Source organism: Chrysemys picta, chromosome 10 (genome assembly GCF_011386835.1).
Source record: "Chrysemys picta bellii isolate R12L10 chromosome 10, ASM1138683v2, whole genome shotgun sequence".
NCBI classification, from domain to species: domain Eukaryota; kingdom Metazoa; phylum Chordata; order Testudines; family Emydidae; genus Chrysemys; species Chrysemys picta.
Genome location: NC_088800.1, coordinates 19,962,484 through 19,979,337, shown reverse-complemented (window position 1 = coordinate 19,979,337; position 16,854 = coordinate 19,962,484). Strand labels below are relative to the sequence as shown.

The window sequence follows — 16,854 nt, the reverse complement described above, 5'->3', positions numbered from 1 at the left end:
ATATTTGGATTCCATGTGGGTGGAATAGATTTCAGTGAGACTGAATACTCCATTTTAACTGTCAACTTGAAAAACTGTTGGTCCGGAATAGTTGTTTTAAAAAGCATGGAAGTGCTTTATTTTACTAATGTGACCATTTCAATAGTAGGGCAGCTCAGGATCAGCCCAATCATGTTCTATTTAAGAAAAAATTAAAGTCTGTTTCTGGCAAAACTCATTCTCTGCTGATGCCATAGGAGAAGTAGTCCCTTCTGACACATAAGCAACATGATTTCTTTAAAATCTCATGGCAGTGCAGCTGTGTATGGACAGATGAAATCCAGGTTCAAATCTTGGCAGCAATAGTGTGCATCACAAACAGAGATGGGCGGGGTGCTGTTTGGCTGTGATAGGAACTAACTGGAAATTGTCTGTCTGATGTGCATCTGAAAGGTTCCAATCAGTATGAATTAATAAATAACTCATCCCGCTTAAACACAATTATTTCAACTAAAGCAGTTCAGCTGTGGCAGATTTTCATTTTACCACAGTAGGTCTAAATGCAAAAGGCACCCTGGGCTTTTTTCCCCCCCATCTATTTAATCAAATTCCTGATGTATTTGACCCATTAATATTAGTATTTTCCCCTGGAATATTTTTACCTATTTATCCTAAAGCTCAGACCTGGATATTTTGAAACTACATGGTAAATTCTTGCATCTCTGCCACTCTGCGTCCTTCCTTAACACCTCACTAGATTGCCTCGTAGTTTCTTCTGGCCTTAAAAGTCTACATGAAATTAGTGGAAAGCAATGCAAAACTGATGCCTAGCACAGGGGTAGGCAACCTATGGCATGTGTGCCAAAGGCGGCTCGTGAGTTGATTTTCAGCGGCACTCACATTGCCCGGATCCTGGGCACTGGTCCAGGAGGCTCTGCATTTTAATTCAATTTTAAATGAAGCTTCTTGAACATTTTAAAAACCTTATTTACTTTACATACAACAATAGTTTAGTTATATATTATAGACTTATAGAAAGAGACCTTCTAAAAACGTTAAAATGTATTACTGGCACGCGAAACCTTAAATTAAAGTGAATAAATGAAGACTCGGCACACCACTTCTGAAAGGTTGCCAACCCCTGGCCTAGCACATGTGGATTGGAAGTAGTGAGGAAAATTGGGGCTCCACTGTAAACTAATATTTATCACAGGTTTTTTTTTTTTTTTTTTTTTTTGCGGGGGGGGGGACTTTTTAAAAATCAGCTAAAGCTGAAAAGATCAAGTTTCAAATGTTACTAATGGAATTCTCTATCCATTTCTAGGTCTTCTGTTTTTGCCAGACCATATTCCTACATTACTTGTTTGAGTTTTTATAATTTTTCCTACTAAGTTATTTAACTGTCCAATATGGAAGCATTCCATCTTTTTTATTTTAAGCCCACTTACAGTACTCAGATCATCTAAAGTAAATAGATATTTTAATTAATTTAATTTTTAAATGAAACTCCTATCAAATCAGGTATAGCCACATCAGGAATAACCAACAATAATAGGAAGCCTAATAATTTGTGTAGAACAATTTCTGTTTAGAATCAAACTTTTCCTCCTTTTCACTTTGTAATAAAGTGCTCACTTCATTACTGTAATTTATCAAAATTTACCAAATTTATTTATAAAAACAAATTTATAGGAAATGTCTACATAATTGCAACATCAATTTCAGTTTCCCACTTAATTAATTTTTGGTGCATCCCTCACTTTCACTGATGCTTATTTCTCATCTAAATGGGTAGTAGTTTTGATATGCCATATCTTGGCAACTAACTGGTATCCTTGTCCCCTAATAATGATGTTACAAGTAATGCAAGTGAAAGATATTACTGTCGAAAAGCATTGCTCCTGTTCTGAACCTATTTACATATTTTCTTATTCCATGCAAATAGCTTAGCAGTGGGGCTAGATATTTTTTTCCTCACTTTGTATTCTTTTACGAGTATGTAACTGTGTGCCATCCAGTTAGCTGAAGAGGGTTAGGAAAGGTCTTTCTGCAACTACTTCCTAAAGTCAAATATAAAATATGTCAGAGTAAATCCTAAGCATTTCTATCATCTCCAGTATCACTTTATATTATTTTTCACCTGTTTGTGCTCATTAATCCTATCTGCTTTAAAGCCAAACTTGCACTGATAGCAGCAAACCACTGACAAGAAAGTCCAGCTAAATTAGAAGATTTGTGATAACTGTGAACAACAGATCATAAAAAAGGGAATCAGTGTTAAATCTTAGATGAAATCCTGGTCCCTCTGTAGCCGGGATTTCACCACTTAAATTGAACAGATAAACATGCCTTAATATTATACCACATATTGACCCTTTTAAAAGCATACAATGTAGTCTTAGAGTTTTGTTAGTACAAAGAGAATTACAAGTATTTTCTTTTACAGCCATCTTTAGTATTAAGTTCTCTGCTCATCAGCAGCGTGACTATCTGGTTTGTAAGTCTTTAATGAACTAAACACAAGGGCAACCTACTTAGAAAACCAAAATATTTACATAGTTGAGTCATGTCCTTTTTACAATTTCCTAGGTATGCCTCTCAGTGCATATTGTATATATAGCACAGTTAACAAAAGTGTTGATTTTTTTGTGGATATATGCCAGTCAATGGAGAAAGAATGGCTGAGAATTTCCATGGCAAAGTTATATGGAATTGAGGGAAAACAATTTGAACAAATTTAAATTGGTAACTTGTAGAAATAAAAAACAAAATAAAACACAATACCTGCCCCCCAGATCTCTATATTAGAGCCAGAGAGCCAGATCCTCAGCTGGTGTAAACTGAAAAAGTGACTTGAAATATGGGCCATAGTTTGTACATTCTGATTTTATATTATTACACACAACAACTATGTTAAAAGAACATTATTAAGGTTGAAACATCAAGCACTCAAAAGTTAGGATACAAAGGTCTACCACCCAGCCAAATTTCAAATCTCTGCTCAAATGCATGGTGGCACTAGAGCTTTAAAAAAAAAAAAAAAAGAACACCAGAATTTAACATTGAGCAAAACATATTTTTCACTAGCCTTGTTCTAAGAAACACCTGAACCATGTTGGCCGAAGTTTAAAAATCATCTTGAGGCAGACATCCAGCAGTGACAATTTCAACCCAATGGTTACAGTTTTGCAAAGTTATAATCAACTGTTTATAATGGGAAGTGTCAGGAAACCTTAACAGTAGACAGTGCTATCAGCACCAGCTATAATATTGAGGTAGGGCAAAAAAAAGGTGTAGATAACACAGGAGAAGAAGTTAGTAGGGGAAAGAAATTGGGTTTGAGGAAGAATCTGAGGGAAAGCAGATGTTAGTATTTAAAGAGAGAAGTTATTTCATGTACCAGCAGGAGGAGGGAAAAAGATACAGATTCAAGTTGCCTATTGGCTGTAATAATATCATAGGGAGGTGCTTCTGGTAGCAACGCAATTAGTAAAAACATTCAATTTATCGTCTCTCCTTGACACACAGCTCCACAACACGATTGCAAAGGTTTTGTTCCCCTAGTCAAATGATGAAGGTGACAAAGAGACTCCATTTATTAGATTCAAAGAGGTCAATGCAGGGTGCCTGGTGAGTTTGTATATAGGCAGGTGTACCTTAAGACGCTAGAGATTCTCTTGCCATTATATTTAGAGTAGCAAAATATTTCATGTTAGGGTTGTCATTTAAAAAAAAACAAAAACTTACATTAGAATAATTGTTTCCTTAATTTGTTTTTAGGCACGTGTTAACTTGTGAAACTGACTTGATGTGCCTTAATAGCATTTTTCAGTCACAAACAACATTTCTAAGGAAACTAGATAATATTCATTCAGTATGGCAAAATGCCTATATTTTATCTGACTGGATGCCAACTGATAGTTACTAGAGGTCTACAGATAATTTTACCTTTAATATAGTCAAGCTGTAAATTAAAGAGGATACAATATAATTTGCATTGTGAATCACTTCACTCTGAGCAGGTTTTAATTAGGGATATAAGAAATTATTTGAATAGGAGGATAATTTTGCACTTTCAATCGAACTTTGTTCAATTACTCAAATACTAGGTAGTATTAGTAGATCATCACTGAAATTGATCTTCAAAGCAACAGTCTCTAGGGTGCCACAAGTACTCCTGTTCTTTTTGCGGATACAGACTAACACGGCTGCTACTCTGTAGCCAGTCTTAATCCAGCGAAAAGCAGGCTACAGTGTCTGCTCTCTGAAAAATTCAGACAGGTCCCAATTAGAAGGAATACAAAATAGTTGTCTAAGATTAAAAGTCTAGCAAATAGACAGGCTAATGAGGGGCATAACATGGCAACAGGTCTTTATTCTTGCTTTAAACTTTAGTAAAGAATTTTTTCTTCTGTGTTAAAAGGCTTCTAATACCCATTTAATACTTGACTGGTAAATAAATTGCAGGAATTGTCATGAAATTCAGTACTCAGTATATGGTTCCTCATAGAGGCTTACAGGGCTAGTTTGACTAGACGTATAAAAATCACAAATGATACAATCCTATTTGCATCTGCTGCTGTTGTTTATCTGGCATTTAAATCTTTGCCTAACTCTAGTCAGAGATAAACAGGTTTCTCTTGAAGAGCTTCTTTTCATATTTATTATTACTGGCTAAAACTATATTTTAATCATTACAAACAAAGGTATTGGAAATACTTTTTGTTCTTTAAATAAAGAAATATTTCAGCAAAGCTCTAGGAAATGTTTGCAAAGAAGTCTTACACAAAACATCTGTGTTTACTAAAAGATGTTTTCTAACTTAAAAATTAAGGTATGCTACACATCAAAAACAAAAAATGAAATAAAAAGCTACTTAAATTCATAAAAAGTGGTATGAGTTACAGCTTTTCTAAGTTCTGTGTTCAAAGTAAAATTGGAATATAGAAGGCTGGTCAGGTAAACTCTGTATGCTTCCCAAACCTGGTGGAAATAAACCAGGTGCTATATAACGAGACTAAATTGTTGTCTTCTGTGGACTACAGAATATCACTTTCAGCCTTCTAGTCTCTCCACCTTCTCCAAAATCCTTATGCTACAATACATAGCTGCTATAATCTTAAATTTGTGATGGTCCTTCTCAGTGTGCCCTACTGTCACAAGGGAATGGACTCTCCAGTGAGGATTGCCAGTACTGGTAATGAAGTTACTAATAACAATGGAGAGCTTTTTTGTAACCCTGGGTACTATGCAGGCTTCACTCAGAGGAGGAAACCATCCATCTCCAAAACCACTAATCCCTGGGATTCCACTCTTTCATGTCAGTCTGCCTCTCAAAAAAGTCAACTTCATGGTGACCCAGCCTCCTGTCCAACTAAGCCTGCATGTGTCTCCCTCAGAAGCCTATTTTGGGATGAATTAAGATATGGGGAAGCAAAGGTGGATGGGAACCTGGGAGATAGTGACCATGAGATGGTCGAGTTCAGGATTCTGACACAAGAAAGAAAGGAGAGCAGTAGAATATGGACCTTGGACTTCAGAAAAGCAGACTTTGACTCCCTCAGGGAACAGATGGGAAGGATCCCCTGGGAGAATAACATGAAGGGCAAAGGGGTCCAGGAGAGCTGGCTATATTTTAAAGAATCCTTATTGCGGTTGCAGGAACAAACCATCCCGACGTGTAGAAAGAATAGTAAATATGGCAGGTGACCAGCTTGGCTTAACAGTGAAATCCTTGCTGACCTTAAACACAAAAAAGAAGCTTATAAGAAGTGGAAGATTGGACAAATGACCAGGGAGGAGTATAAAAATATTGCTCAGGCATGCAAGAGTGAAATCAGGAAGGCTAAATCGCACTTGGAGTTGCAGCTAGCAAGAGATGTTAAGAGTAACAAGAAGGTATGTTAGCAACAAGAAGAAAGTCAAGGAAAGTGTGGGCCCCTTACTGAATGAGGGAGGCAACCTAGTGACAGAGGATGTGGAAAAAGCTAATGTACTCAATGCTTTTTTTGCCTCTGTCTTCACAAACAAGGTCAGCTCCCAGACTGCTGCACTGGGCAGCACCGTATGGGGAGGAGGTGACCAGCCCTCCATGGAGAAAGAAGTGGTTTGGGACTATTTAGAAAAACTGGATAAGCACAAATCCATGGGGCCGGATGCGCTGCATCCGAGGGTGCTAAAGGAGTTGGCAGATGTGATTGCAGAGCCATCATCTTTGAAAACTCATGGCGATTGGGGGAGGTCCCGGATGACTGGAAAAAGGCTAATGTAGTGCCCATCTTTAAAAAAGGGAAGGAGGAGGATCTGGGGAACTACAGGCCAGTCAGCCTCACCTCAGTCCCTGGAAAAATCATGGAGCAGGTCCTCAAGGAATCAATTATGAAACACTTAGAGGAGAGGAAAGTGATCAGGAACAGTCAGCATGGATTCACCAAGGGGAAGTCGTGCCTGATTAATCTAATTTCCTTCTATGATGAGATAACTGGCTCTGTGGATGAGGGGGAAGCAGTGGATGTGTTATTCCTTGACTTTAGCAAAGCTTTGATACGGTCTCCCACAGTATTCTTGCCGCCAAGTTAAAGAAGTATGGGCTGGATGAATGGACTGTAAGGTGGATAGAAAGCTGGCTAGATCGTCGGGCTCAACGGGTAGTGATGAATGGCTCCATGTCTAGTTGGCAGCCGGTTTCAAGCGGAGTGCCCCAAGGGTCAGTCCTGGGGCCGGTTTTGTTTAATAACTTTATTAATGATCTGGAGGATGGTGTGGACTGCATTCTCAGCAAGTTTGCAGATGACACTAAACTGGGAGGCATGGTAGATATGCTGGAGGGTAGGGATCAGATACAGAGGGACCTAGACAAATTAGAGGATTGGGTCAAAAAAAACCTGATGAGGTTCAACAAAGACAAGTGCAGAGTCCTGCACTTAGGACGGAAGAATCCTATGCACCGCTACAAACTAGGGACTGAATGGCTAGGTAGCAGTTCTGCAGAAAAGGACCTAGGGGTCACAGTGGACGAGACGCTGGATATGAGTCAACAGTGTGCTCTTGTTGCCAAGAAGGCTAACGGCATTTTGGGCTGTATAAGTAGGGGCATTGCCAGCAGATTGTGATCATTCCCCTTTATTCGACATTGGTGAGGCCTCATCTGGAGTACTGTGTCCAGTTTTGGGCCCCACACTACAAAAAGGATGTGGAAATATTGGAAAGAGTCCAGCGGAGGGCAACAAAAACGATTCGGGGTCTGGAGCACATGACTTATGAGGAGAGGCTGAGGGAACTGGGATTGTTTAGTCTCCAGAAGAGAAGAATGAGGGGGGATTTGATAGCTGCTTTCAACTACCTGAAAGGGGGTTTCAAAGAGGATGGATCTAGACTGTTCTCAGTGGTACCTGATGACAGAATAAGGAGTAATGGTCTCAAGTTGCAGTGGGGGAGGTTTAGGTTGGATATTAGGAAACACTATTTCACTAGGAGGGTGGTGAAGCACTGGAATGTGTTACCTAGGGAGGTGGTGGAATCTCCTTCCTTGGAGGTTTTTAAGACCCGGCTTGACAAAGCCCTGGCTGGGATGATTTAGTTGAGAATTGGTCCTGCTTTGAGCAGGGGGTTGGACTAGATGGCCTCCTGAGGTCCCTTCCAACCCTGATATTCTATGATTCTATGATTTCCTCCAAGGTCCCTAATCTCCCCCAAATAAATTGAAGAAAAAACAAATTACTGCAGATAATTTATAAACACAAAAACAAGATAAATTCATCAGATAAATTATTTGCTATTAAGTATACTGATATCTACTAGTAATATACCCATTTCCAGTTTTCCTGAAAGCTTAACTCCATCCCATATGACCAAAATCTGGATGTTTACAGCAGCCAACAGATAGAGATGGCTGAGGCTTTTGAGTTTAGCTTTGCAAAAGATTTATGATGAAAAATTTATAGTAAAATTTTTCCAGTACAAAATTGTACCCAACACTGCCACACCTATAAAAATTTGCAATTTCAACAACCCATGCAAGTTACCAAAAGGAAAGAACTTCTCTCAACAATCACGCAGGGGAAGGCTGGAAGGAGCCATACCTTATGTCTATTTTTAATCTACTCAACTCAATAGTATCTAGGCTGAAAATTAAAATAGCAACAATTCCATGCAGAAGTGGCATGTTCTGCATCTCTCTATTGTTCATAGAGGGTTCCTTTTGCTTTATTTCGAGAGATGCTGCCAAATGTTCTGCAGCTGTCATTATCGAGCAAAGGATGAAGAGCAAATAGCAGATTTTTCATTGCATCCTAAATCCTGATTTGTGATAATAGGGAGTTTTGCAGATTAGGGCTTAATACTGAGAATGCCCAGTTCCTGCACTCTGAGAATTTTACTCTGGTCTCCATCAGCCACAGAATCCTAACTAATTTCAGCTGTTGCCACAGAAACTGTGCTGATCTCCACGGTAGACAGGTTCCATCCCATTGCAGACTCTGAAGATTAGCAACAGCGATCCCGAAGCAGGCCAGAAACAGGATAGGAAGCCAGCAGAGTGCAGAGAACCAATGTGTTGTGCTCTCACTAGTTAATGTTTCCTAGTAGGCTGGCCACTGTGCATTGGATCAATGGAAATGTCTATATTGCCTTCATAGTCAAACCACATGGAACATACTGTAGGAGCCCATCCTGGAGATGAAGATGGTCTGGGTCACTATGGCTAACTGTGCATCTGAAAGAAAAAGGTGCACTCTCCTAGCTAGCAGATGGTAAAAGGTCTCTTTGGCTGTTACTACTACTATTTGGGTGTTTACTGTTTGATACAGAGACCTGCATTCAACCTTCATAACTGGCAAACATAGCAGTTGCCTTTGATTTCCAAAATGTTCATTGTTGTAACTTCCCACCTACTCACATTGAAGGAATTGGCATCTAGGTTGCTGTCAGGGGAGAATGCTTACCAAGGTATTATGGGAGTGATTTTAAGAAAATGTGGAATACATACATGCAATATTCTTCTCTTTCTGTAACTTTTAATGCTCTCAAGTTATCACAATGTGTTGATGTATTTCTTCATATAAAACGCTTCAGAGAAAAGATCATAACATTTGTGCAGTTTTAGGAGAACTCTGCACCATGTAAAACCTTGCTCGAGAACTGATTTGCCAAGTTCTTGGCATATTTCCTCGATAAGGTGGAAATGCTAGCCAATGCAATTAGATGTTATTTCGTGAAAATAGAGTAGGCCTATTTGGGGGAGGCACTGGTTATACCTGACTGCCAGGCCAGCTCGATCCTGGTAAAGAGGCCCTCTCTGTGGCTACATGAGATATAAATACCTCCCCCACTGCCAGTCAGCAGGAAGGGCCTTGCAGTGACCTAGTCCTGACCTGGCTTTAACTGTTTTCTGCCCATCACTAAACTTTTCCCCTTCTCCCCATCTGCTGCAGGGAAGCCCTTAAAGTGGCAACACCCCTTTTCTTCCAGCTAGCTAGACAAATACCCACTCGTATAAAGGTTGCAGTGGGCACAATCATGAAAATAGAGTAGGCCAGTTTGGGGGAGGCATTGGTTAATACATGGCTTGTACAGAAAGTGGGCTGCATTATTCCAGAAAATTCAGATTTGTGAAGGAAGGCTTGATTTGCTCAAGCAGGTTAAGATGGTGTCCTTTCATTAGACAACATACAGTTGGGCTTGCTTTTTGGTAAGGGCTAAAGTTTCATTGTATATTTATAATGTATTTATTTAAAGCTGCAGCTTCATTTTGAAAAGGTTGTTATTTGCGGGCAAAGCAAGGAGGAAAGGAGGAGGATGTGGCCACCAGCCATATTAAAATAACTTGTTGTTCACTGGTTACACTTACAGCTGGTGCCTTATTTAAATTGCTTTTTAATTATTTTAAATATAATGCTTCATAAAGATCTGAGCTGAAACAGCACTAAAGAACACACTGCTGTATCAAATGATTTGTTTTACAGAGCTGGGAGAGATACACGCACAAAGCTTGTGGCTGGAGCATGAGTATCTGCAGCTTTCTGGAAATGAAACCTCAGGTATGCTATGGGTTTATATAAAACTAAATGCCAGAGAAAGCACAAATAAATTAAAAATCCCCAAAAGGAAAAAAGCAGGTTTTAAATGCTGCAAGTTGTCTTTGTCCAGCAAAGAAATAACATTTAAAAAAATTCCACATGCACTCTACTGTGAGAAGTAAAACACAGATAAGATTTTATCCCTGATTACTTGAATGCCACAGATTTTTTCATTGTATCAGTCTGAGTTCAAATCTAAGAATGGAACTGAGACTGTATTGGTATAAATGGCTGGTGAGTTCTTTTTAGCAATGGACAAGGGATCAGTGGCCATGCTGATTTATCAGATTTGTCGGGAGCTTTTGATATTATTAACCCATAGGTATTGTTGACTTATCCAGTGAATCTTGGGGGAGTGGTGGAAGTAGTGGATTCATTCTTCCTTTATAAGGGTTCCCAGACAGTACTGCTCGTTTTCTCCAATAGCCCTCACATGGAGTCCTATAGGATTTTGTAACCCTGCTATTCAGTATTAAACCGACAGGGTTGATTGTGAGATGCTTTGGATTGAGATTTCATCAAATTGCCAGTAGAACTCAGCTCTACATCTTCTTTTCACTGAATTCAGACTCCCACTGTCTGATAGAGAAGGGGATCTGGAGGTAGACAAACTGGTTGCACATTAGCCTGGATGAGGCTTATTGGCCAGGGGAAATATTTAAAGGAGGCACTCTTTGCATCATTTTCCAGGGTTCACCATTGCAATGTACTGTAGTATAGGACTATTCTTGCAATCTACCCAGACACCCCATATCAAGCGGAACTCACCCCCTTTGTGGGGCAAGCTGGCATGATAAATACTATCTGTGCTGAAGTCTCTGTATTGATTTCCTTTCACTTTTGGATTGCAACTTCAGATGTCAATGGAGATCTTAAAAGACCAGAGTGGTTATTCAAGAAGTTATCTGAACTTTGTACCCTAGCATGGCAGTAAAGATGGCTGAGTGGCTCTTGCTCTTGGTCCCTAAATTTGAAGTCTCCACCACAGATAGCAGGGCTCTTATCTGAGGGCTCCATCTTTGGAATTCAATCTTCTTGGTAACTTCTCAGGGCCCAAGATTAGAGATCATCATGGCATCACCAGGCCAATGGGCCATATCCTCAGCAGGTGTAAATCAGCACAGCTACATTGACTTCAATGGAAGCATGTTAGCGTACACTAGCTGAGGACATGGCCACATTTTATTCAGTGCTTTGTTGACTGATTTTGTTATGTTCCTAGTCTTACTTTTGCCACTTCTTAAAGTGTCCAATGGAGGCATTATGTTCCAGGCACTGTAGACCAGGACAAGTGCATGCCACTGGGTCTCTCCTGAAGGCATCAAAACATGAGGTTGGGCATTTGGGGACAGCGTATGGTAGGGTGAATTGGAATTATGATAATCTAAGTTTCAGGGACCTTTCCTGAATCTGGGCTGTGGGTGTAAAAAAGAATTTCACACTCACCATGATTTTGAATGGGTTTCACACAATAGTAGGGACTAACTAGTCAGAAATCTTGGGTGACTGAAGGCATTTTGCACCTTTTTTACTTCCTTCCTCAATGCACCAAAATAAGCAGTTACGTATTAATTCATAAATGAAGTTACTGAATGATTATTAAATAATTGTTCAAAACTATAGTGAGTCAGTTTGTCACTCCATTTCATGTTTGGTCCTCTCTCTTGCTGTCCCTTCTGTGCTGGAGTCTCTGGTGCAGATCTGATGTTCCTACATGGGTCTCCATTGTCTCCTCATGTTAAAAATGCATACTTGTAACAATTATGAAAATAATCTCTTAAGAGAATGAGAAAATATCTAATTTTCCTTCATGATTGTGGCCATATTTGCATGTAAATCATTGTTTTTTCAGGTAACAATGATGATAAAATAGAATTCCTGGGGTCCTACTCTCCCTCCGCAGGATTTGAGTAAATCTCATTGACTTCAAGTGAACACAGAGAAAGTAGCAAATGGGGAGTGCTCATAGGGAGCTCTGAAAGGAGAGATTGAAGTATCTGAACTTTGAGAAGGGAAGTTACTCATATCCTCTGAGTTTGTGTGTGGGTTGGAAGGATGGGAGGGCAGGCGGGGTGAAATACGGTCCCCTGGTGTCACACACTTGTGAGTGATAAACACAGGAACACTCCAAACTAAGTCCTGAATCATTAAACCCTCCTCACCACTAGGTGGCAAACATGTACCCTTAATGTTCCTAATGGCTATTAACTAGCTCAACAGTTCTTTTCAATCAAATTAAAGAATTCAATACACTAAATAATTATTCCCCACCTCTCCTGGGAAAGGTTGTGGATCAGGGTAAGCATGACTATGTTAAAATTACAATACTATTTTCAGAGACCTACAGATACAAGTAATTTTCTCTTTACGACAGTGCATTACAAGATTTCCCCATTCCTGTTTAGTAAACTCTTACAGAGATGTCTCTGTAAGATAAGAATAGAATTCATTTTAAACAGGATAAAAAGGCACTGCTGTACTCAGTGGAATCCAGAGTTTCAGTATGTTTTTATAATAGCTGGATTTCACCAAAAGCATGACAAGATTTTAAGGATGACATGGAGCAGAGTTTGGGTAGTAGACTGTTGACAAAAGTTGGAAATAAATATGTAGAAACAGCATGATAATACGTAGCTGTTATATTTGCCTCCCCAAAACTTAAGCCAACAGATCATCCATCCAACAGTGTGCTAATATGGATAACATCTGTACTACTGCAACTTTTAATTCTCATGCTGCAATTTCTAGGAAGTATTCATGGGGGAAATGTTGAATATCATTCCTTATTATATTTTTCTCGGATGCTGACAAAGGTCTAGACTGAACGCAATGTTTAGAACATACATTGTGGTTTGTCCATAACAGCCATTTAAATAAGAACCCTCTAGATTTTGTATGCAATTGTTCCTCATTTACTAGTCTACAATACAAAAACATGATACACAGTCCATAATAGACACCATGCCTACCACCCACACTAAGTAATGCACTTGGGTATTTCAGCTATTTAAAGGGAAGGATAGTAAGCAAAGTATGTACCCATCAATCTGTGTAAAAGATTTGGAGGAGAAATGAGGTGTGTGTGTTTTTGTTCCTAAGGAAAAGGGAATACTGAACTAAATCAAAGAACAGAAAAGCTTTAACTGACATGAAAAGTAATTTTATCCAGTGATCACAGAAATCTGTTTCTGGAAAGTAGGTACATACTTGGAGATTTAAAGCATAAACTATGTTTATAGCTCCCTCTGATGACCATTGGACACTACACAACATAAGTCTTCTTTTATTTTTGTTCATGCATTCAACTGACAGCTGACTGGTTAAATTCTAATTGCTTCCAAGTGAGGTCAGCAAAGGTATTTATCGAAAAGGACTGAACAACAGGCTCAACACACACACGCACGCGCACACACAAGCGCATACACACACCACCACTCTTGCGTGTTGATTTATGGAAACAATTATAATTCTGCTGAAGTCTTTCTGAGCTGAGAAAGTTTGTAGCTACAGTAGAGAGTCTCATGTTGCAAAAGACAGACAACAGAAATGGAATACTTGTGTATCCAGCTGTTATCAACAGAAACAAGTAAGTTATCGGTGCTTGATGTATGTTAGAAATAAGCTTCTTGACATTTTCTTTAAAAACAAAATCTAAAAGTAACTGAACTACGTATGTATAAAAATACAGTCCCACGAATATCTGGTCTGTCCTGACATTTAAACTAGAGAAGTGCAGACAGCCCTTTAGGAAGAATGTGGCTAACTGTAAAGGTATAGGCATGAAGTAATGAAATGTAAGAGATGCAATAGCATTTTACCATGTATGAGTTTTGTAACTCAGCTGAATCAACAGCTTATTTGAAAGACTTATTTCTGAGCTACACAAGGAATTGTACATAGTTCAAATGTGTGCTGCTGTCAAGAGCTTGTTGTAAGATATAATCTTGTGTGCGCGCTCGTGTATGTTTCTTAAAGAAGTTAAGTCACTGTATAAAGTTAGAAGATGTTTTGCTATGCTACAGTACTCATGCAGCATATATTATAGTCGCACACACGTAACAATTGACCATAAAATTTATCCATGACACTTTTCTCATAGATCTTTTACTTTCAGTGCAAGCAGCAAATTCAAGTAGTACAGAAGGTCATGACAGCCAAGGTTATTATAACCTGTTTCTTTAAAGGATATCCTGACTGAAAAGATATTTAAGGAGCTATCCTGTTTCAACATCAGTAACTATTAAGGAATAAGGATCAGAATTCTGGAAGAGGAAGCAATCTCAATTAAATCAATCTACAACTCGCTGTAAAGACAGAAGGCAGGTCAATGACCTAGGAGCAACGATCTACTTGAGATTTAATTTTCATTATGTTGTTCATGAACACCCAGAACACCGCACTATAATGCACAAATGGATACTGACATGGATCCTGCCAACTTTGCTCTACAGATCATATTTTTACATTATCTTTTTAGTGGGCACTATATCTTTAGCTTGCAATGACATGACTCCAGAGCAAATGGCTACAAATGTGAACTGTTCCAGCCCTGAGCGACATACCAGAAGCTATGATTATATGGAGGGGGGGGATGTAAGAGTGAGAAGACTTTTCTGTCGAACTCAATGGTATATGAGGATTGATAAACGAGGCAAAATAAAAGGGACACGAGAAGCAAACAACAACTACAGTAAGTGATGTCTCTGCTTTTGAAATTTGTACTGAAAGATTTTAAAATTTATGCATTGTTGGCTTTTTATCCCTTCATTTATGATGCTTTCACAATAATTTTGTATAGCGCTATAACCATTCTATTAGACATGTTTTCCAATTAATCATACAGCAGGACATTTGGTATTGATTTTGAAATGCGTCACTTTAAATAATACGTTACCAGTATGTTGTACATCTAATGTATTAGTTACAGCTGGTAACTATTAGCAAACAGAGCGCCTATTTTAACAAGTGAATTAAGGTTGTACATCTGAAAATATATAACCACAAGCTCTATGCCCATAAAGTACTTATGAAACGTTAAACCACATTTATGTAGGATGCAAACAACCTACAAGCTCAGTATGTGTGATTGAACAATTAAAATATATTCAATATTAGAAAATTCAATGGAAAGTATTATGAAAATTGCCTTGCAAAACCATTTGCACAATTTGCCAGGCTAGGAATAAAACCTATTATTGCTTCTACAGCTCATTATTACTAGGATAATGAAAAAATATTCTCCTCTCTCACTTCCAAAAACATCAATCACCCAGAGAGGGTGGACATGTAAAATTATACTAAATATACTTTTAGCATGGACTAAGCGTGTTTGATAGTAATCCTGATCCACCTATATCAATATTTAAAATTATTTTCATATACAACTATTTTAAGATATTATGTTTGCACGCACTGATTTTACCCATTTGACAATTTGTGTACAAAATTGTAAATTTAGGCAAATACCACATCTACTTCAAGAAAACTGGTGCATAATTTATTTAAGACAGAAGAAAAATACAGAGAATTATACATTGTAGCACTTAAATGAGAATAAGTATAAAATTATTGTTGCTTTAAAGTGTCAGAGGTATATGTTGGTCTAGTGAACAGTGTTTATTAAACAACAAATTTCTGTCCTGTGATGCTTTTCAATGTTATTCTATTATTTTCCATATAAATTAGGAAGCATTATAGAACAGCAAAAAAAAAAAAAAAAAAAAAAAATCTATGTGCGAGAGATGGTAATATTAGTAATTTTTCAGTTGAAAATTTACTTTTTTTTCCCCAAACAAATTCTTATTCTTTTCAAGTATTGTACTGCATCATATTTACTTCATGATTATAACTAGCATCAGGCATCTTACATAACTCAAAGTTCTCTTTGCAATTTTTACTGTTTCTTTTTAAAATTTGTTTTTATACCAGTCTCCTTTTTTTCTACAGTCTATTACATCATGTATAACCATATGGCTTGGGAAATGTAAAACATCAGTTTATTGGCCATGGGCCAAATCCAGCGATTTTTTTAAGTTGGTTTTTACTCAGGCAACCTCTCATTGACTTCCAGTGGGACATTGCCAGAGTAAAGACCACAGAACTATATCTACAAGTGAAATCCTGGCTCCCTGACTTCAATCAGGCCAGGATTTCATCCTAACTGTTTCTACATAAAAAGTATTCTGATTTTTTTTGCAACACTAATGCATAGTACAATCATATTTTATGTTTATTACTTCTATACTGTCTCGCTAGATGAGTTTATAGCATCACATTACCGAATAATTATGAAAATTTGCTTTTCATTATACCATGCTCTTTCATCAATATGTTGGTTCATAATTTAACATTATTTCAAATTCAAGTAAAGGCTCTTAATCTGTGATTCCATGTTTTTGCTGCATACTAATGATTTTAATAAGTGTTTATTTTAGGATTCAATTACTACTATCTAGGTTTTTAGTTAAATGTAGCATATTTGCCTCAAAGTTTGGGTTTTTTTGGCAACAAAATCCTCAATACTTTATCTACTAAATCAGGAATGCGATAAGGAGATGTCTCTGCCACATGTAATTTTACGCACAAAAAGGCGGGAGGTCTCCCAGCATATTAAATTTAATCTGCTTGCTGTACTTCATCTTCTGCATATACTAGGAGATAATTACTTTAGTGCTTTTGCTGGATAAGCAGAATAGAGAAAACAATACACAGATAGAGGGCATGGGAGAAATCAATTTAGCAATGGTAACAGGGTAGTATTTTCAGAGGACCTCCTGTGTATTATCAAATCAAAATATAA

General features: G+C 38.0%; 2 protein-coding genes across 4 annotated transcripts in view; one reads left to right on the top strand and one right to left on the bottom strand.

Moving 5' to 3' along the window:
* The window catches only part of FAM227B (family with sequence similarity 227 member B), a 178,442-nt gene that overhangs the window by 64,139 nt on the left and 97,449 nt on the right, over positions 1–16,854 (bottom strand). The gene's annotated exons all lie outside the window — the stretch shown is intronic.
* The window catches only part of FGF7 (fibroblast growth factor 7), a 58,272-nt gene continuing 54,478 nt past the window's right edge, over positions 13,061–16,854 (top strand). The window contains exons 1-2 of one of the 2 annotated variants that reach the window (XM_024101178.3): positions 13,061–13,641; positions 14,155–14,745. In XM_024101178.3, the coding sequence (XP_023956946.1) occupies positions 14,460–14,745 (286 nt within the window). In that variant the 5' untranslated portion in view covers positions 13,061–13,641; positions 14,155–14,459. The remainder of the gene's footprint in view (positions 13,642–14,154; positions 14,746–16,854) is intronic. The other variant, XM_005304006.4, reaches the window with a different exon arrangement.